This window comes from Ochlerotatus camptorhynchus, unplaced genomic scaffold, assembly GCF_037179485.1.
Source record: "Ochlerotatus camptorhynchus isolate MF236.1 unplaced genomic scaffold, CSIRO-AGI_Acam_v1.1 ptg000443l, whole genome shotgun sequence".
Classification (NCBI taxonomy): Eukaryota; Metazoa; Arthropoda; class Insecta; order Diptera; family Culicidae; genus Ochlerotatus; species Ochlerotatus camptorhynchus.
In genome coordinates, this window is record NW_027040929.1 from 587,501 (window position 1) to 609,962 (window position 22,462).

Sequence of the window (22,462 nt, forward strand, 5' to 3'; positions counted from 1 at the left end):
TTGTTGCTGTAAAATTTTCTGATCTTTGTTTACCTGCACTTAATATCTGTAATTGAGATAGATCATCACCACAAGGTAGATAAGTTTGTAAATATTTTTATAAAGTAGATCGCAGTCGATGAAACCGTGGCCCTTACAGACTCTATTTCGAGGATTTTTTCTCTATTCTCAACCTCAACTTCTAATAACAACAACGTGTCAACATATTCTAAATTATAAAGTTAAAACATCTTTTAATTTTGTCGAACCTCTTAACGCTTAAGCTTCTTGAGTGTGTTGATATATTTCCTTTTAATTCCGTTACAATGTCTTTTTTTTGACAGTCTCTCTTCATTTCAAAATGTATTTAAAAATGAATCAATTAAAAACAAATTCAACATTTTCTGTAACACATCGATTCCAAGTCATCATCAGTGGAACCTCCCACCGATTCACCAAAATCATTTACCATTCTCAGCCACCGTGAAGTGCAGTTCTGAGCCTTTCCCCTTCCATCCAGACAGGAAGTTCTCTCGGAAAATAATTAGAAAAGTACACACGCAAATATTTGCATAATTCGAACATTATTGTTGCTACCTTTCTCGACTTGGCCGATGATCGGATCAAGAACCATACCGAAAAAGAAAAAAGAGAAAAAAATAATTGAACCTAACTAAATCACTGCACAATAGGCATCGAGGAATAATGAGGAGGAAAATATCCCTTCGGAGGAGTGCGAACACAAAGGGGGAACCGACGAGCAACAACGGGTCCCACGGGAGATGAACTTAAATTTGTTTGTTTCACAATTGGTTCTGCTACTTGCCCTGGCTGAGGATTACATTCGGGAGAGTCATCATCATTATCATCAACGCCATCGTCATCGCCGTCGTCTTCAACTGCTACAGGAAGGTGTTTCCAAATCTCCAAGGGTGGTTAATGTCGTGCAACGCCATAACAATTCTATATTCCTGTCACGCTACATGAGTGGAAATGGTAACGTCACTTTGTAAGGAAGAAGGTCATTGCTGAGCTCGCGAACTGTTTTGTGCGAAAATTGGCTCCCCTGGGTGTCGTTCGACATTTCCCGACGGCAGGAGAAGATTTATCGGATTGTGGAAATTGAATACGGCGTCCGTTGGAATTTGTAGCACGAAGAATGGTCACCGATGGTCTGCGTGGTTGAGATTTACTGTGAACTGAACTGATGGCAATGATGGACTGTTTGATGGAGGTAAGATTGCTAGAAGTACGGTGCGGATCAGATGGTGGTTGTTAAATAGGACTAGCATTTTTCGTTAGGGGCGTGAGTTAAAATGGACGGGGTAGTACTGGATGGTGAAGCGCCAAAGTCCATGTTGTGATCGGTGACGGAAGTAAACATCGTTGCTCGTCGGTTTGTTTGGTCCGTTTCCCCTTCATCGTGAAGTAGGTTCATTCGTTTTCACGCAGGAGTTCAGCGATGCTACAATATTGGTAACAAGATAAAGAAGAACGCAAGGTAATTTTGCGAGCAATGTGTTCGATAGAAATAGTTGCACACAAGTTGAGAATTTTGGAAACATATTTATCGGTTGGCAAGAATTATGCAAATCGTGCGATGACTAAAATAACTCCGACGTATGAAATGGTTGAATGAAATTGTTTGGGTGAGGATGGATGTGCTTGGATGGAGCAGGCGGTATTAGTTCCACTCAGTGATTCATTTGAACTTTTCTCGGTAATTTAGTAACTGACGCCACCTAGGATATGATGATGGTAATAATTATCGAATCTAGTTCAATATGTGGCTGAATCTTGATGAAGCACGGTAAATATTTATTGAAGGAATATCATGGGCCTTTATCAGATTGTGGTTTGGAAGCATCAAATGAAGATTTGATCATTGATTTGAATGTCCCTTTTGGAAAGGAGTGGAACAATCATATGATTCTGTAATAAGTTGGGTAGTGCAATAGTAATGATTATCCAGATCAATATATAAGCATATATTTTTGCAATCGAACCACTCACTAACTCATATATTCTGCGCACCTCCAGTGATGGATAGGGCTATCCTGGGGGGCAACTTGCTTTTGCCTTAATTTGGGCCCAGGTCAAATTTTTGCCGTCTTTCTTGAGGCACCGTTGCTATGAGCCCCTAGGTATGCCTCTCGTACAATGTTTTGATGGCTTATAATCCAGTGCTTGTTTGCAAATGCGGATAGAAATCTTCTTATACCTTTTGGAAAATTTCGATTGGTGATTATTCATAAAATGTATAAGTAAACTAATAAGCAGACCCGCATAAACGCGAACCATCACATGACCTTACCGATAATGGTTATAAATTGTTTATAATCCCTGCTAAACTTCAACTGAAATGGTTATGGAACTTTACATGAACGTTTAATGATAAAGTTTTAACCTTAAGTATTATAGTTTTTTGGAAGTGGACCTTACAAATAATGGGTTGTTAAGAACCATTACCATTCAAAATTCTTGTTTTCTCCATACATTTTCGGAAAGAGAACTATATTAGAACGTTTTTACTTATGGTTTGAGAACATTAATGGTTATGGTTATGGTAGTCAGTAAGGTCCATTAATGGTTTTGTATTATCGCTCAACTTTACGTGAAATATATCGTGAATTGGTACCCTAATAAAATTGTTATGGTTATTTTGCTTAACGACGTGTTCCGGGTATCATCTGAACCATTTATGGAATAGTTCTATTATTTGGGTTATCGTTCGTTTATGGTTATTTTTTATTAGGGTAATCAGTAATTTACAGGCAACCAATTCGCGATATATTCCACATAAAGTTGATCGATGTTACAAAACCATTCATGGACCTTACTGGTTACCATAACCATTACCATTAATGTTCTCAAACCATAAGTTAAAAGGTTTTAGTATAGTTTTCTTTCCGAAAATGTATGGAGAAAACAAGAATTTTGAATGGTAATGGTTCTTAACAACCCATTATTTGTAAGGTCCACTTCCAAAAAACTATAATACTTAAGGTTAAAACTTTATCATTAAACGTTCATGTAAAGTTCCATAACCATTTCAGTTGAAGTTTAGCAGGGATTATAAACAATTTATAACCATTATCGGTAAGGTCAATTTATGGTTCGCGCTTATGCGGGGATGCCTTGCAAAAATTTCATGAAGATCATGTGTCAAATGAAATGTATAAGCGGTCACACATACCTTTTATGTATGCTTATAGGACCTATGTAGTTTGTCTTATGGAATGTATAAGGCTGATGTTTTGGTAAAAATGTATAAGTGAATCACATTAAAAAAAAATCGTGTCGTGTACATCTAGATAGACCTGGAATTAGGGCGTAACAGCTTTAGTAAACAATGACTTCTCTCGATGATTTCTCAAAAGTCATAGCTTTCCCTAGAAAATCGACATCACCATCGAGTAGGGGACGGCATCTCCTACTCGATGGATGTGTTGGTTTGTGTAGGCGTGCCTTAAATTCCTAGAAATTAACGATAAAAGTCATGTTTTACAAAGCTGTTACGCCCATAGCCATTGCATAGCAAAACAACTTTTTTTTAAATCAATTACGGTAAAAAAAATCATTTCTTTTTCAACAATAACTTTTTCTCAAAATTTATAACTTCTGAAGCACCAGGCCGATTTCAAAGATCAAAATATCAAAAGAATGGTAATTAAAAGCACTTTTTTGAAAAAATAGAGAAAAATAATCGTGTGTTTAAAAAAAAATGTGTGTTGAAAAACATTTATTGAATTTGATTTTTATGGTTTTCATGGTTTTTAGCGAAATATGATTTTATATTTTTCCTTGAAAATTAAGGCTTTTTTAGACAACATATAAAAAATCAGCGATGTGTTTTTTTCGTTTTTGAGTTATATTTCTTTAAAGTCATCAAGTTTTAAGTTTTCGTTCAATACTTCTATGCGACTAGACTACCATCCATTGTGACCATGTTACTGTCGTTATAAACCAATGGAAACGCATGGTAGTCTAGCCGCGTAGCAACATTCTAGATGAAAAAAAAAATCACACATGTGAAACTGTGTGATCGATATTTTTATCTTCTCGCTCTAACATATGCCAGCTGCCTTGAAATATTTGAGTTCAATTATCTATCCTACTTTAACATTAACTACATACAAATAAACACAAAACAATCTCTTCTCTGCTACTACCAGTGATATATACCCTCGCTGACACAAATTTGCTGCTACTGTTCGACTTGCCATGACCTTGACCTATATTTTGATCAGCTGTTCTCGAATTCTTTTTTTTTTTTGTTTATTAATTTATTTGATAAGGCTCAACCTAATTTACTTTACAAAGCCGAGGATTCTTGGTCACTATACAATACATCTTAAAACTATAGTCAAAAGGTACAACACAATAAACACTTTATCTTCCGCTATCCAAAAAGCCTTCTCCATCAGAACTGAAGCCGCTTCCAGTAGTTTCATGGTGTGGCAAATTGTTGTACGCCAACGAGGGTCAGAGCGCGTCCAGTGCAGCAATGGACGCAAAACGTGGTCAGCACTCACACACTCATCACGAAACGGTTGCTTTCCAAAGTCGACGACGCATCGACCGAAAGAACTGCTGATGAAGAACAATGAGGACTTGACCAAAAATTAACTTTTAAAGATCACATTGAGGGCATTCAAGCCAAATGTAACAAATATATAAAATGTTTGTATCCTCTTATAAACAGGAAATCCAAACTTTGCCTGACGAATAAACTTCTAATATTTAAACAAGTTTTTAGACCGGCCATGCTTTACGCTGTGCCAATATGGTCTAGTTGTTGCACTACCAGGAAAAAAGCACTTCAAAGGATTCAGAACAAAGTTCTGAAAATGATTTTGAAGTTGCCTCCCTGGTACAGTACTACCGAGGTACATAGAATTTCGAATGTTGAGACTTTAGAACAAATGTCCAACAAAATAATGAATAATTTCAGGCAAAAATCGTTGCAATCCTCAATTGCAACGATTAATTCCCTTTATACTTAGATAAGATTTAGTTTTAGTTTTTAGTTTTAAGATATCAATTGTTATACTGACATGCAGGTTAAAAAACCTGTTTAAAATACTTAATTGCCAAGACATGAACAATGTAAAAACACTTAGATATATATCATAACAATTAAGGCTGGTACGTTACTGCAGTAACTGGAGCACCTAGGTTAAAATGAAATGTAATTTATTTTAAATTTGGAACAAATAAAGAGTTAAAAAAAAAAAAGAACAATGGTTGCTGCTGAGAAAACAGACGATCGCGTAGCACACATCGAGAGTGGCCTGCTTTTGTCGACAGCCGAGTGAACACTGTTCTCGAATTCGATTGTATACATTGCTGCATTGCTGTTTTTCGTTGGTGCTGCTGGACTTGGCTGTTGTTTCTTGCAGACGGGAGGCTCCTTCTCGTTTAATTTCCTCAGTGACATCGTCGATCAGAAGTGAGTTGAGTATAGAACAGTGGAACAGAAATGGAGTATCCAGGTGTAGTAATAGTAAAACCGGAACAACATACCTCGCAAACTGCTGAAGTGGTGACAATGCAGGAGCAGGAGTTGTCCGTTGGCTGATACATCCGTTCTGTCTGATAACAACTGGTGACATTCAGGACGACTTTCGACGATCACGACTGATTGCTGATTTCTTTACAGGATCACATTCGGTTGCTTGATGCTGCATGTTTCAGACTGACTCTGAACCTTGTTGACGATGTCGGACGATTTGCAAACGGATTTCGACTTGACTGACCAGACTGCGCTGGTGGACTGGATGCCATCGGACGTGGACTCGTGACGGAACGGACATGGAATTGCGACGAGCGATTATCGTTGGAAATGGTGGAATGCTTCGATGTATGTCGATGGTGGTGCAGACTGCAGATGCAGGCCAAGTCGCTGAAAAAAAGATGCGAGGGTGCTTTTTTACCTTTATAATCATATAAACTAAACTGACGATTCGTTTGCTTCTACGTTGACTTGAGAACAGCCGATGCATTAACGGTGCTACTATTACTTGTTGTGAACGCTGTGCAAACTGGCCATGCTTGCTGCCATCCACTAGTAGTGCAACGAGGACGAAGTGCGCACTTCTCTCTCTGGGCGATGAAGATTCAGTTTACCTCAAATAGGCAAACGTACACGGCGAATGAGAACGACCCAAATTTGAGTTTAGTTCACTCATAATCGACAAAAGTGCAGGAACGCAGCGATGAGTTAAATTTGTCTCATGGTTTCCTGTGGAAAACCTAAAAAATCTGCCGGAAAATGAGGAAATTGATGAAAATTTTATTCAGTCTCGGAGTAGTACCAATAGACTGAGTGAATCCAATCTTTACTTTTCTCAAATTCAGGATTTTTTCCCTGGAAAAACCTGGGAAAACATGAGGCAAATTTACTCATCGCTGAGCTCCTGCACTTTTGGCGATTATGAGTGAACTAAACTCAAATTTGAGTCGTTCTCATTCGCCGAGTAGTTTACGAATGAGTTACGGTACTGATTCACAGAGCGCTGGCGTTAGACGCCGCTGAATGCATTTCATGCTTGAACGGATGGACATTCACATGCAATTGACCACCACCGAAACTATACAGACCTCGACTGACAGGGACTGACTGGCTCGATTTACTATCGGCTGAGACTGTTTCGGGAGACCGAAACAAAGGGCGAATCGTGACTGGGAAAAATGAGCGGGGTTATTTTTACGAAAAATACAATATGCGATTAACTTAACTGGTGAGCGGGGGCCTTTCGACCTCCGCCGTTGGAGGAGTCCTAGTTCTCCCCATCTGATAATGAGTTATTTTCCCGTATCGGTAGTACGCAGATATTCGAGATCGCTCTGCGGTAACTACCGTCCGTTGTTTTGACGGTCACGACTCGAACATTCCCATCACGACCTGCGTGGACCTCTGTCACACGCCCCAGTAGCCACTTCAGTGGTGGCTGATTCTCCTCCTTCAGGACCACCATGGTTCCAACTACCACGTTGTTTCTTCTCACTGTCCACTTGGTCCGATTGCGGAGGTCTGACAAGTACAGATGCGACTATTTCTTCCACAGTTGCTGCGTGAAACACTGCGCTTTCTGCCAGGCTGACAGACGATTTTCTGGAATCCCATCCAGATCGGGTTCCGGTATTGCCGTAAGAGGCCGCTGAATCAAGAAATGACCGGAAGTCAACGCTTCGTACTCATCCGGGTCGTTACTGAGAGGTGTGAGCGGTCGTGAATTCAACACTGCTTCCACCTGGGTCAGGATCGTCTGCATCTCGTCGTACAGGAGAGTGTGCACGCCAATTGTTCGTTTGAAGAGCAGCTTGAACGATTTGACTGCTGATTCCCACAGTCCACCGAAGTTTGGCGAACGCGCTGGAATAAACCGGAAATTAATCTGGTCTTCTGCTGAACTTCGGATGACGGATGCCTGGAATTGCTGGTTGTTGAACAGACGACGTAATTCGTCCAACTGTCGTCTCGCACTTACGAAGTCACATTATGATCTCCGGCTTACCTCGCCGGGAAGAAAAACGCTTCAGAGTCGCAATAAATCCTTGAGCGGACAGGTCTGACGCTAGTTCCAGGTGAACGGCCTTGGTTACTAGACAGACGTAGACGGCAACGAAGATTTTCACCGGGCGATTTCACCGGTACGGATACGACACTTGGAACGGGCCACAGTAATCCACACCTACACGTTGGAATAGTGGACACGGGGTAACTCTTTCGGGGAGAAGATCCGCCATGAGCTGGTCCTGAATCTTGGGCTTCACTCTGAAACATGGTACACACTCGTGGATGACCTTTCGCACTAGGTTCCGGGCGTTTGTTGGCCAGAACCACTCACTAAACGGACAAAACCATGAGCTGTTGTCCACCATGCAGCATCTTTCGATGGTTGTGAACGACGACCATGTACGTAAATGGATGACGGTGATCCAGAATATACGGGTGCTTGCGACGGGTCGCAATCGATGCGTGGTGAAGTCGGCCGCCAACGCAGAGTATTCCGTCTTTGAGCTCCGGGTGTAGTGACGAAATCTTCGACGACTCTCGAACTTCTCTACCGTTTGTCAAATCAGCTAACTCCAGCGAGAAGCTTTCTTGTTGGGAGAGCCTGACCAACGCATGCAAAGCATCTTCCAGTTCGAGCGTTGTGAGAGGACCACACCGTCGATTGTCACGGTTCGCCGGTTGCGAATTGTAGCGGAATCTGTGAAGCCAAGCAGTCAACCGTACGAGATGTGTATACGATGATCTGAGACTGAAGATATCGCTTGAAAGTGCTGTCGCCATGCTCTTGGCTTCGAGATCCATAGGATCGAAGTTTTCTGCATCTATCTGATGAGCAGATGGCCAGTTGTGCTCGTCCAACTTTAGCCAATGCGGGACCGTTGAACCAAAGCAATTCATATTGTAGCTGCGCTGGGATCATTCCACGGGAACTTATGTCGGCTGGATTCTCTAGCCCGGCTACGTGGTTCCAAACGCCTTGTTTCGTGATGTGCTGAATCTTCGAAACCCTATTTGCTACGAACTGCTTTCATCTTGACGGTGACGAAGAAATCCAACACTTGACAATCGTGGAGTCCGTAAAGAAAAAGCCTTTCGCTTTGATGATGTGTGTGTGTGTACTCGAAATATGAAGAAAAAATTGTCCCACTATTTTGGATTTCACTAGTTGTCTCAGAACCAGAAGACGTGTTCAGAGAGCAAGAACAGAAGCAGAAAGAGAGGAACGTAGAGAAGTGTTCCGAGCGCACTTAAACGAGAGATAAAGCAGAGCAAGTCAAACTGTTTTAAGAAGATGTGTCGAGACGCTAATGCCAACCCCTGGGGCAACGCATACCGAGTCGTGGTGGCGAAGATCACAGGTCCAACGATGCCCGCTGAAATGTGCCCAGAGAAGCTGAAAGTCATTGTGAAAGTACTTTTCTCGAAGCACGACCTAATGACCAGGCCACCTACACCGTACGAAGAGAGATATGACGTCGATGTCACCAACGAGGAACTCGTAGCAGTGGCGAAAGTATTGAAGGTGAAGATAGCTCCCGGTCCGTAGCGTTGAAAGCAGTGATCCAGGCGTCCCCGGAAATGTTCAGGATGGTGCTGCAAAAATGCCTGGACGAGGGTCACTTCTCTGACAGGTGGAAGATACAAAAGCTGCAGAAACCAGGAGAACCGCAGGGGGATCTAGCATCGTACAGGCCTATATTTCTGCTGAATACACTCGGAAAACTCTTGGAGAGGATCATCCTAAAAAGGCTGACGAAATGCAAGGAGAGTGAGTTCGGATTCCGGAAAGGGAGATCAACGCAATTCGGAGAGTGGTCGAGAGAGCCGAGAAGGCGTTCAAACAGAAGCGGAGAGGAGATTGATATTTCGCCGTGATAAAAATCGGCGTCAAGAATGCGTTCCACGGCACCAGCTGAGAGGCATCCTTGATCCAACGCTTTGGAACGGGATGTACAACGCTAACGCTGAAGCTGCCCAAAGGAGTTGAGAACGTTGAAGAGGTGGAAATGTTGGCATTATTGGTAACTGGATGCAATGACCGAAGCTGCAGATAGCCCACCACAAAACGGAAGTGCTATTGGTCAGTAACTGTAAAGCGGTGCAGCGTGCAGAAATCACCGTCGGGGAGCACGCGGTAGCATCGAAGCGCGTGTTGAAATACCGGAAAGTGATGGTCGATGGCCGGCCAAACTTCAACAGCCATGTCGAATATGCCTGTGAGAAGGTTTCGAACGCTATCAACACGATAGCTTGAATCTTGCCGAACAACGCTGGTCCCAGTAGTAGCAAGAGGCGTCTTCTGGCCAGTGTGTCGTCGTCGATATTGAGTTATGGAGGTCCATCCCAGGTTGTAGCGCTGAAAACGAAGCAGAACCAAAGGAAACTGAACAGTACGTTCTGGCTCATGGCCATGCGAGTCGTGAGTGTGTACAGAATCATCTCGTCGGAAGCAGTATGCGTTATCACCGGAATGATCCCTGTGGACATCCCTGGCAGAGAATAATTAATTAATTTAGCTTTATTTAGGAGGCTTTCAGCCTTAGGCTGGTTCGCCTCCGAGGCAGAGAATAGCTAGTACCACAGGTGGAGAGAAACCGGAAGAGTACGGAAAGTGGTGAGAGCGAAGTCTTTGGCTAAGCGGCAACAGGAGTGGAACACGGCGGAGAACGGTAGATGAAAACATAGACTCATACCGATTCTTTCAACCTGGGTGAACAGAAAAAACGGAGATTTCAACTTCCACGAAACGCACGGCCACGGCTGCTTCAGTTTGGACACACAGTGTTATCCCTCTGCCCGAAATGTGACAACGTGGACGAAACGTCGGGGTATGTGGTCTTCGGCTAACCAATATTCGAGACAGTGCGAAGTGGAGTGGAGATATCCGTCCTTAACGTGTCATCGATAATATGTGTCAAGAGGAGAACACTTGGAATGCCGTCAACATAGCAGTCACGCAGATTATGCCGGAAGAGCAGCGTCTAGCAACGCCAGCTAGCGTTGAGAGTAAGAGAAGTGCATGAGTACAGCCAAATTCCCTGTTAAGTATTCTATAAGCATCAACCAAAAACATTCACAGGTGTAACCAGTTATCAATAGTCCAAGTATAATCGTCAACAATACTTCCATTTATACGTGACCTAGGATTTACAAGCTTCCACAGCGCCAGGATTATATCCCGGGAAACGACTTCCAGTAATTTATACCTGTTTCCGCGTACGAAGCTCAAACCATTGTAGATTACTCAAAGCTATTTTTTTACTATTACTACTGTCAGAATCATCAAAATCAATGTCTACTACTAAAATCAAAAAAAAAAAACTAAAATCTTATCATCACCATCGTGGCGAACAATGTAGTTTTTTGTATATGCTACACAAATTAGTAAAATGTCGTTATGACAGTGTTCCGTAACAGACTGTAATTAATTCACAGGAAATTTCAGAAGGACATTTTGAAATGAAAAACTCTTAACTTCTGTACTGCACTTATATTTACGCTGTTACTCTACGACAATAAAAATTGAACTGTTCGTGACGCACGTATCCTTCTCCGAACGAATGAAAAAGCTTGGTATGGCTCGGTAGCGCCAATCTTCTCCTCTCCTTCGGTGCTTTTCAATGTGTTGCCAAATTGATCAAGGTAGGCCGGTCACATAAAACAGCTTAAATTAAAATCTTTCTTCGAGCTGTCATGACACAGCCCGAACAGACAATGTCCATACAAAATAATCCGTTTGAGATAACTTCGTGTTTCTGTTGGTGCAAAATATGGGCTGCCGATCTAAAACTCTATCTTTTTATTTAAATCTACCAATCTGCTAAACAATTTCAATACTAAATCAATTATGTCTAATATTGCACAAATACGTGGTACTATTATACATGTATAAAAAAAATTCCCAAATGAAGCCAGAAGAATACAATCATGCTTTATGAAATAATTTATTAAAAAAAACTACAAGGGACAACCCTATGAGGTTGTACGTAATGGTGACTTAGGACTACTTGCTACTTGCAGAAGCTTGTGTTTTGTGTAGGAATAGGAATTTGAGCGGGGTTCTCTCTGTTTGTACTCTTTAGTATGGCCCACACCGACTCACGAAGAGCTACTGATTCCGATCAATAGCGGTGCGGCTTCTTCCTTCTTCTATGGATGCTCATGTGGGCTGCAGCTCACTGCTTGCAGGCAGCCTTTCATTGTGTACTGGAGAACACCACCACTCACCACGCGGTGATTGAATTGTGTACTAGGGAAATCGCTTTTCGCAGGCAATCGGTGATAATTTCAATTATCATAGCAACAGTTGCACATTCGTGCAATTTCAAAAAGTGACATTTTGAAAAATGATAAAGTCTTAAACTAAGCAGATGCTTAGTAATATTTCTGATCGATTGGTGATAAAATCATTGAAATTGGTTCAGGGGCAGCTGAGTTATTAACGTTCAAAATCTTTCATAATTTTGTTACATGTTCCATTCTCGGTTAGTAGTCCTACGTCAACATGCGGAACATGTTCTATGAATGAATGCTGTTCACAATTTCATGTCACCTTGATCATTTTAAGATTATGAAATCAACTATGAATATTAGAGTGGTTCAAAATATCGATTTTGCTCCACGAAGGTTATTCGATTTCAAAACAGGTACTGGTAATTACCCCAAAATTTGAGCTCATTTGGATGCGAACTCATGCGTCACTGGCCGTTTGAAGTTTATATGGGAATTACTGGGAAAAATTATGTGGCTGTTCTCCTCGTTCTAGCCCTTCGCTGTAATGATCTACTGAAAAGTTTGCTATCTGTACTAATGTAAAGTTTACCCTGCTATACTTTTCTGAAGACTGCATTGTAATCGAACGTCAGGAAAATTAGTGATAAATTGATTACGAAGATGATGTTGTTGTGACATGCTCCATCAACTAATCAACAGGCAACATTGTTGCGCTTGGCACGAACAATAGGGCAAAATAACCAGACTACTATGTCATAAGTGCAAGATGCAATGTTGCCCTGAAAGCTCTCGATTAATCATAGCGGAAAGTTATTGGCTTCAAAATTAATAAATAAATAATTACCATGAAGACTAATCTTATCTAATCTAATCTAATCTAATACAAACGCAGCCAGTACGAGAAAGCATCCTGGAAAATGATTAGGTTAGATAACGCTTAATCATTTTTGTTGTCAACATTAATGTTTGCAGCATATCTAGATAAAGCTGGCATTAGAGCGTAACAGCTTTTGTAAACAATGCCTTCACTCGATGATTTCTGGAAAGTCATGGCTCGCCCTGACAAATCGTCCTCACCATCGAGTAAGGGAAAGCTTCCCCTTACTCGATGGTGAGGACGATTTGTCAGGGCGAGCCATGACTTTCCAGAAATCATCGAGTGAAGGCATTGTTTACAAAAGCTGTTACGCTCTAATGCCAGCTTTATCTAGATATGCTGCAAACATTAATGTTGACAACAAAAATGATTAAGCGTTATCTAACCTAATCATTTTCCAGGATGCTTTCTCGTACTGGCTGCGTTTGTATTAGATTAGATTAGATTAGATAAGATTAGTCTTCATGGTAATTATTTATTTATTAATTTTGAAGCCAATAACTTTCCGCTATGATTAATCGAGAGCTTTCAGGGCAACATTGCATCTTGTGTAGGTGTGCCATTAATTTCTAGAAATCAACAAGAGAAGCCATTGTTTACAAAAGCTGTTACGCCCTAATTCCAGCTCTATCTAGATATCTGAGATATGACACAAACATCAAAACGGCCAGGCCTACTGCGTTGCATTTACCGCAAAGATGATTCAGTGAAATGATTCGAGTTCGAATAAATATATCCAAACATCGATGCATTTAGTAAATCTACAGGGGTGGATGGATGCGTGGACATACCGTACCAAACGCTCCGAGCTAGCTGAGTTCATATGTAATGTAATGCAGGGTATATATAATATCGAACATAGTATAATGGAATGATCTCACTCAATGTCTCCAATGTTTACCAAATAATTATTTTGAATTTGACACCAGAAAACTTGAACTCTAGTTAGTTCAGTTGATTTTCCGCCTGCAGCCGCTTACTGGTGAAAATTCACACATTTTTGTGTTTTCCATCTTGAGCGGTTGGCTGTAGACTGGCTACCAGGTACAGTATCTATCAAAAAAATACGGTGCAAGAATATCAAGGCTTCGGTTCGGACTTGCACGATTCGGCCATGATAAAGATTTCCACGGCGTTCGGTAACTATCCTTTCATATTTTCACATTGTTCAAGTTAAGTAGTGCAACACTATTTGAAATATTTTCAAAATTTAGACGAATCGAGTGAAAAAATTGACAGCGATAAATAAACACGTCCACTCGCAGCCAAAGCATACTTCGATCCATAAATAATTGTCATGAAGTCTAATAAAAAAAGTAATCATCTGCTGCGTTGTAATTTTAGCTGTGAAAATTTCACATTAGTACAGATAGTAAACTTATCCGTAAATCATTACGGTAAAAGGTTTAAGCTTTGAGAACAGAAAGTTCATTTTTCCCATAGTAATTCCTACATAATCCATTTTTAACTCCTGCTTTGACAATTCAGTATATTAAGCAGGTTTTCTAAACCATCCATCCCATATAAACTTCAAAGGGCCGGTGCAAAATGAGTTCGCATCCAAGTAAACTCAAATTTTAGGAGAATGATCAGGAACTAATTTAGAATCGGTTGAGCTTGGTGTAACGAAATCGATATTGTGAACCACCCTAAAGAAGATATTTCAACCATTATCGATTACTTTTTCGAAAGGACGTATCTACTTTTGGAAATTTGATTGTTGATTTGGCGAAACTGGTAGCTCGCACACGCATTCTAACACTAACAGGTAGGGGAAAATGTACCCTGTTTACAAAAGCCGATACTTCTCTTCGAAAAATGTATCGAGCGTTCTTCTTTTGACAATGGTTAAATGCAACGAAATTCAAAACTCGAATGCTTCTTGATCACCCAAGCGACATTTTAATATTGTACATGTGGTGTCAAATGAAACAAATTGAGACTACTTAGCTCAATTGTTACGACAACAGCACCGTTATCAAAGCTCGTGCTTAGAGAGCTAGTATAATAGAGGTGCTGACTGGCTGGTTTTGTTCCAAATGATCTGTCCAAGCCAAAGCCAATCGAGCAGCGCCTATCTTGATTGCATTGGCAGTGTTGCTAGAAATCATCTAAGTATAGGTTACCTCCTCTCTTATACTAGACCCTCTCTACTCGTGCTCATGCTCATATTAAAAGAAATTTCGTCTCCTTTTTTCCGTCCCTTATCCTTTCATCGTAGATTCTTGCGGTTGAAGGGTAATTATTTAAGTCAATGAATAAAGTTAATTCTATCAGGCGGAGAAATACCATGAACGGTAGTTCAGACTCCTTTAATTTATTAAATTAAAATAGACATGAATTTCATTAGCCATCGATCTTGCCCTACAGTCACTTGATAATAAGTAGTTCAATAAGAAACAGCTTGTATTCCCACGACTGTTAGTACATACAACCCATTAAGGCTCGTAATGCACGTACTCTAAGCAACCCGTATGGGAAAATTTCCATCCATAAATTTTTCCACGGAAATGCCCCATTCCGCTGCCGTCAACGTGATTACTCATTCGTCGGTCAATCTTGTCCATATGTCCATGGCAAGTGCTATGGCTACCATTTATGACTCAATTAGCCTAATGGGACTGTTGTGGCCCGTATTAATTACGATTCAATTAGGACAAGAGTCAAACAACCCTTTGGCTTTTTCCACCTCTTCCGTCTACTAACGTTCTTTATATTCCATGACACGGCGTGCGATGAGTTTTCCATGGCCTATTCAAATAAATACACCTACCTAGCTACACGAAAACGAAAGAACACATGTACCTTTTAACACACCATCGCGTGGGCTGTAAACGTTTGTATCATCTAATGGAAGCAAGAAGCCTTTAAAAGAAGGAAAAATATCTACCCTCTGATTCTGAATGCCCACTTGAAGTAAGAGTGGGGCACTTCCTCTGAAACGGCCACCTGTTGATTCAACATTTCCTCACTTTGCACAGTCGTCGTCGTCATCGTCATCGCCGTATCAACATCGCCATCATCGGTATCATATCGTGTGGCAGTAGCGTTCCACGAAGCCCCATTAGTATCGATTTTTATTTCCACTCCGGAAGAAGCTTTCCACTACAGTCTGTTGGCGGTCGGTGACGGAGGGATCGATTTAAAAAGCGGACTACCTACATCACCGGGGATAATCCGGATTTGTTAGCCGAAAGTGATCCTGTTCGGTTGAAGGTCGATTTTTAGAATGATACTTTCGGTCGGTCTGTCGGTGGGTTAAAATCCGTTACGTAATCTAGGCATGGCTATATGAGATTGCGGAAATCTGGTTCCGCTTAGCACTTTGGATGAATTTTTGATGATGTTTACCGAAATGCTTTTCGCCACCTGACTCGAAAATGCGAACGGGTACTGTTTTGCCGAATTGTTCCCCAGTGCTCACGTGCTCATAAATTATGGACGAGGGTGTTTTCTCGCGGACCCACCTTCAGAATCGTTTCCATTTACTATCATAGCCTTTCACGAGGAAATTAAATTCTCTTCTGCTGAAAGGGCTTTGCAAAAAGATTTTGAATTATTTATGAATTAGTCACAAGCAAAGTCTTAACTACTTGAAAAGATAGTAAAAAAGACATGCTTCGCGAAATTGTTTCTATGGTTGTTGGGCTTGGAGCCCTCCGGGGAGTAAATAGATAAACATGTTCCGCTGGTGATGGGAAATGTTGGGCCGAATGTCCGGAAAATTAGCATCCAAAATCATCTCTTCTGGACGACGACGACGACGACTACGAAGGCAACGCGATGCGACCAACGCCCCACTATGCTGCTGTTGAGTATTGGAGGGGAGCATTTCATTCGTTAGCAATGTCGAAAGGCGCTGCGTGTGGGTTTTTGTGTCGAGGGGTGCGAGAGAGAGCACACGAGCGGGGCTGCTCTTCAGACTGAGCGAGAGATAATGCAGATATGAATTGGTGGCCGTATTGTTCAATTACATTGGCGGGCAAGGGCACCTACTACAACGTTTTATGGATGATCGGCATAGGCAGCAGACTGGTTCACCGTACTGCTCGGATGACTGGTAATTTTTGAATGCACTGAAATGTTTACCTCATGAAGGTCCTAAATATGGATGGCTTCAATGAGCTACAGTGGTTTTACTTTGGTAATTCTGAAGAAATTTTCGTTTTCTGCCAAAAACAAGCCACATAGTAAGGGAATTCCAAAGTAAACTGTTCAGCATTGCATGTAAAGTATGTTCACATAAATACTATTGCCTCTTTGCGATAGAAGTATGCTTTAAGACTATGTGTCCTGAAACGTAGTGCTGAATACAACAACCTTCTGATCAGAATCACGAGGTATAATCCAGTAAAATTAACTTGCCGTGGCATATAAACGCCCGATTATACCAATTCAAATTTGAGTATCGTTCATTCAAATGCGCAAATCGTAGTAAAAATTTTCTAGATTTTTCTGGAAAAACGTATCAAATATGGGGAAAATCGAGACAGGTTCCACTCAGCTCACTAGTAAACTCCTTGGCTGAATTAAAGTATCATCGATTTTCTTTATATTCGAGCAGATTTTGAGGAAAAGTGAGGATTTTTTTTTCGGTCTATAAAATTCAAAACGTTTTTGCGATTTCGAGTAAACGAAACTCAATTTGTGTAAGCTACTTCTAGAAGGTCAATTCTGAAAAATAATAGGTGAACCAGCCTATGGCTGAAAGTCATTTGGAGATTTTTAGAATAATAATTGATAAACCTGAAGTCTTGATAAAATATCCAAAGGACTTTTCAGATATCAGATAACATTCATGAGCAATTCTCGCTGGAATACACTTTTAGCACGAGTTTTTTTATTTGGTTTTATTTGTCAGTGCATAAAAGTAAGAATAAAAACTGTTTACAGCATAATTAATAATTTTAGATCAAGTGGAATTCCACAGCGTGCTCATTGATTCTTTCATTGCAATCGTTAATATAACTTACGTATTTAGCGACCAACTTAACTGACTACTTATAGATGAGCATTTCTCACTGAAACAATTATGGTTTGTACTCAATCAGGAGTTCTAATGATGAAACTAGAAAAATCAATCGGCACAGGTCAAATTGATTGACCACTTGGTAACTACGGACTCGAACAGTTTTCAAGAGTGTTTATTTTTTTTTAGTATTCTTGTTTCATTAAAATAATGGACTATCGACTAATTTCAACCCTGTAAGTGCTTAATAAAATTTTGAAACTAGCATGAGCAACCACGGGTAACAAGTTCTGCCCGCTCTAGTTTTTTTTTTATAATCCATTTATTTGTCAAGGCTCAAATGCGTTAGCTTTGCGGAGCCGAATATTTGTTACATTATTGTGTGTGAATATCATTTTCTTACAACTAATGTTAGTAGAACGGGGGCCGATTACTCGCGGTTTACTCGAGATTAGGGATTACATTTATTGATCATTTGGAGGGAGGACAAGGGAAAGCATTTTGAACTAATTTAAAACTTAAACGTAAAGGATGACTAAAACACAAAACACTAAACACATACATCAACAGCTTTAAGAAAGTCGTAAATAAGCTTCATAATGTCGATATCACGGCAAGCCAAGACGTCTCTAATTGGCTTAAAGGGTTGTTTTCCTCGGACCCTAAGGGAATCACACAGAACGGATCACGCCTCATGATGCAAGGAGCAGGACCAAACAACATGCTCGATGCCGTGATAACCGTTTCCACAAGTGCACAAGTTGCTGTCGGTAAGCGTAATACGGAAGAGGTGGGCGTTTAACGAACAGTGATTGGACATTACACGAATAAAATCACGACTCATATCCAACCCTTTGAACCAGGGTTTGATCGACACCTGTGGGACAATAGAATGTAGCCATCTTCCCAGATCACCATCATTCCACTTTTGTTGCCAGTTGGCGAGGACTTGCTGACGAGAAATCGTGAAAAATTCGTGGTAGGCGATTTGTCGCTCGTAAATATCGCCTTCCATAGCGCCCACCTTGGCCAGCGAGTCCGCTTTCTCATTGCCCGGGATAGAGCAATGAGAAGGGACCCATATCAAGGTGATGACATGTGAGCTGTTTGATAAAGCACTCAATGACGATCGTATTTCCTGGAGGAAAAACGCCGAGTGCTTCATCGGCCTCATTGAACGCATAGCCTCCAGGGAGCTAAGGCTATCCGTAAAAATGAAATAATGGTCAGGTGGAAGTGAGGCAATACGCTCTAACGTGTACGATATAGCTGCTAGTTCAGCAACGTATACCGAACACGGCTTTTGAAGCTTGTATGAGGCGCTATGAAGATCGTGGAATACTCCAAAACCAGTGGACGCATTTATCACCGACCCATCTGTGAAAAATCTCTTTTCGGTGGGGACGTGGCGGTATTTGTTCGCAAAAATAGTGTGGACAATCAGGGCACGGTGAAGCTCTGGAATTCCTTGAATCTCCTGCCTCATTGTGAGATCGAATCTCACGGAAGAACAACTGAAATGATGGGAGACAGCGCGATTGGGGTTGAACGAGGAGGGGCCGATGTCCAGAGTCATGTACTCGTAGTACAAGCTCATGAATCGTGTTTGAGGATTCCGCTCTAGCAGCTTCTCAAAGTTTTCGATCACCAGCGGGTTCATGACTTCACAGCGGATGAGGAACCGGAACGATAAATCCGCAAAACGATTTGTTAAGGGGAGGACGCCCGCAAGAACCTTAAGACTCATGGTATGCGTCGATTGCATACAACCTAGCGCGATTCGAATGCAACGATATTGAATCCTTTGGAGCTTCAATATGTGCGTCCCCGCCGCCGATTGAAAGCAAAAGCTACCGTACTCCAAAATCGAGAGAATGGTGGTCTTGTAGAGTCTTATCAGATCTTCCGGATGGGCTCCCCATGAAGTGCCGGTAATGGAACGAAGGAAATTGATTCGCTGTTGGCATCTCTGCCTCAGATACGCTATGTGTTTTCCCCAAGTGCACTTGGAATCGAACCAGACACCTAAATACTTAATTGACATGCTGTGAGTGATTGTTCTACCCATAAGTTGAAGCTGAAACTGTGCTGGATAAAGCTTCCTAGAAAAAAAACAACCATCTCTGTTTTCTCCGGAGAGAATTCGATACCCAGATTCATTGCCCAAGTAGACAAATTATCCAAGGTATCTTGCAATGGTCCTTGCAGGTCCGGTGCTGTTGGTCCAACCATGGAAACCACGCCGTCATCTGCAAGCTGCCTTAGCGTGCAATTTTCGGCCAGACATTCATCAATGTCTTTGACATAGAAGTTGTACAGGAGGGGACTTAAACATGAGCCTTGTGGAAGACCCATGTAGCTGATTCGTGCAATTTCCGTGTTGCCATGAGAGAAGCTCATTCGTTTCTAGGACAACAAATTAAACAGGAAATTGTTGATAACCGGAGAAAGCCTACTCGCATGGAGTTTTTCCGAAAGGATGTCGATGCTGCCCGCTCTAGTTCGTGATGCATAAGAGATACAGATTTAAGTTATGAGCAAAAGTTGTACTTAATAACAAAACCTATAAAAGTTCTATACAGCATTTTGCTGAATACTGTTGATGAAAAAAGTTATTGGCAAATGAATGTAAATGAATGTATGAAATGAATGCAAATGATTTTCCATGCCTGTCCATGACAGATATGTATTTCGACTACAATGTGCAGTCTTCATCAGTGTCATTCCCACTAAAGAACTTATCAAAATCTAACCCCCTTAAGTACTCATCCCATAGGTAAAAAAAGTCAAGATCACAGATTTAAAAATGAAACTACAACTAACTAATAAAAATCAAAGATTGAAGACTGCACATTGTAGTCGAAATACGTATCTGTCATGGATACCGACATTAATTATGTTGAATTAAATGGAAGATAACCTTTTTTGCTGTTTATGGTCATGTAAAATCTTGCGCTGAATCCAAAAATTTAGCCAATAAAAACCTAAATAGGATAGTTTTCTAGGTACAGCTAAAAACGACATTTCACTTTAAAAAGTTTGTTTTATAAAATATAAATATCTCCGGCTGTAATAAAGCTATATTGTTTTAACGCCAAATTACAGTTGAGAAAATTTGCTGATTATTAGGAATTTTTTTTAGTTAGATTAGTGGTATCGTTTTAAATTAATATTTTGTTTAATTTTTATTATTGTTTTGCGTATTTCCAAGAAAAATTGGATTTCAATGTAAATATTTATATTTGTAGTGTTTGTGCCAACAATACCACTAATCTAACTAAAAAAGTAGAAAGGTCTGTGCCTAGGGGCACAAACGGAAACTTGACCTAGGAAATGTGAAGAGCATTTAGTCATTTTAATTGATCGATCATCTATTATCTTAACTGTTTCCGTTTTTGAATTGTAGGCGTACCAAATTTGTAGTAATGAAGAGATGAAGAGAATTGATCAAAATCACTTGCACCCCTGCTTCCAAGTTTGGTTAAAAGATTACAACTTGCCAAAGTTGGTGATGATTTAACCTCCGAAACCGTACAGAGTGCGTCTGTCGCTTAAAACCGTAGACGCCATCCATGGTCACTTACGCTTGGCGTGTTCTGAACTACTACTCTGAGTAGCTGACAGCATCACGGATCACATTTTCTATGAACACCTTCAGCACACCTCGTGTTTTCTCGTAGATCAGACCGGAGATACGTTTGACACCGTCACGGCGAGCCAGACGATGGATGGCGGTTATCCCGAAGAACCTTGCGATGACGCTTGGCACCTTCTTTACCAAGACCTTTTCCTCCTTTGCCACGACATTGTTGCTTGTTAGGTAGACGAAGTGGACACCTATCCTGCCACCACTTTCCTACTGCTGCTATTGCTGCTTCTGCTGCCTGCTCACCACGTCGTCTGAAGCGAAAATGAGTTGAGCCAAGACAGCAACGCTCTTTTTTATCTTTTCTGGTTAAAGCAGAATGATGTGCAACCAAGTGGTACTCGATTATGACGTCTGGGTTTGGGAAGAACGTTTATTTCATGAAAACAATGATAAAATTATCTCTTTTCATTTGTACATTGGACAATGCTTGACATTACCAATTTTTTCAATAGTCTTTTGTTGAAAATCATCAGTTGGCAGCATTGTTATTGATGCGTAGAAATATTTCTGATCGATTGGTGATAAAATTATGGAAACTGGTCCAGGAGCAGCTGAGTTATTAATGTTCAAAATATTTCATAATTTTGTTACATGTTTCATTTTTGGTTTTCAAAAAGTGTACCCTCATATAGAAATCAAAGACGTAGTCCTCCGTCAAAATTATGTTAAGTTTTCTAACCTTTAAACGTAAACATAATTGAATTAGTTTCATTACAGCCGGAGGTATTTGTATTTTAGTAAACAAACTTTTCTTGAGAGAAATTTAATTTAATTTTTTAGCTGTATCTAGAAAACTATCCTTGTGAGATTTTTTCTGACAACATTTTTGGATTCAACACACGATTGTACATGGGAAATTATAAATGTGCTAATTACACGTCAAATGACACAACCTAAACGTCAAATCATATGTTCCCTACCAAAAACTCAGCCAGATTGTGGCAGTCATCAGCGCTCGTAAAATGCTGGCTAGCTCAACATTTAACGAGAGCAGATGTTACGTGATATTAAAATTATGATTTTTTTTCTGGAGGCATGGCAACCATGCCAAACTGCAAATCTGAGTCCCATTTGCTCAAATTCGCAGTGGCGTGGTTCGCTCATGGAGTGGGTGAGTTTTTGCTCGGATTTGAGTGAATGTCACTCATATTTAAGTGACACTTACTCATATTTGTGTGGAGGTTTATCATTCAATGGGTGACCTACGTTTCGCGGGTTTGAGTGGGCGGGGCT

At 40.7% G+C, this 22,462-nt stretch overlaps 1 protein-coding gene across 1 annotated transcript in view; it reads right to left on the reverse strand.

Moving 5' to 3' along the window:
* Positions 1-7,034: 7,034 nt before the first annotated feature.
* The window catches only part of LOC135711800 (FACT complex subunit spt16-like), a 51,073-nt gene continuing 35,645 nt past the window's right edge, over positions 7,035-22,462 (reverse strand). Inside the window, exon 3 of the mRNA XM_065234755.1 lies at positions 7,035-7,412. Within this exon, the coding sequence (XP_065090827.1) occupies positions 7,035-7,412 (378 nt within the window). The remainder of the gene's footprint in view (positions 7,413-22,462) is intronic.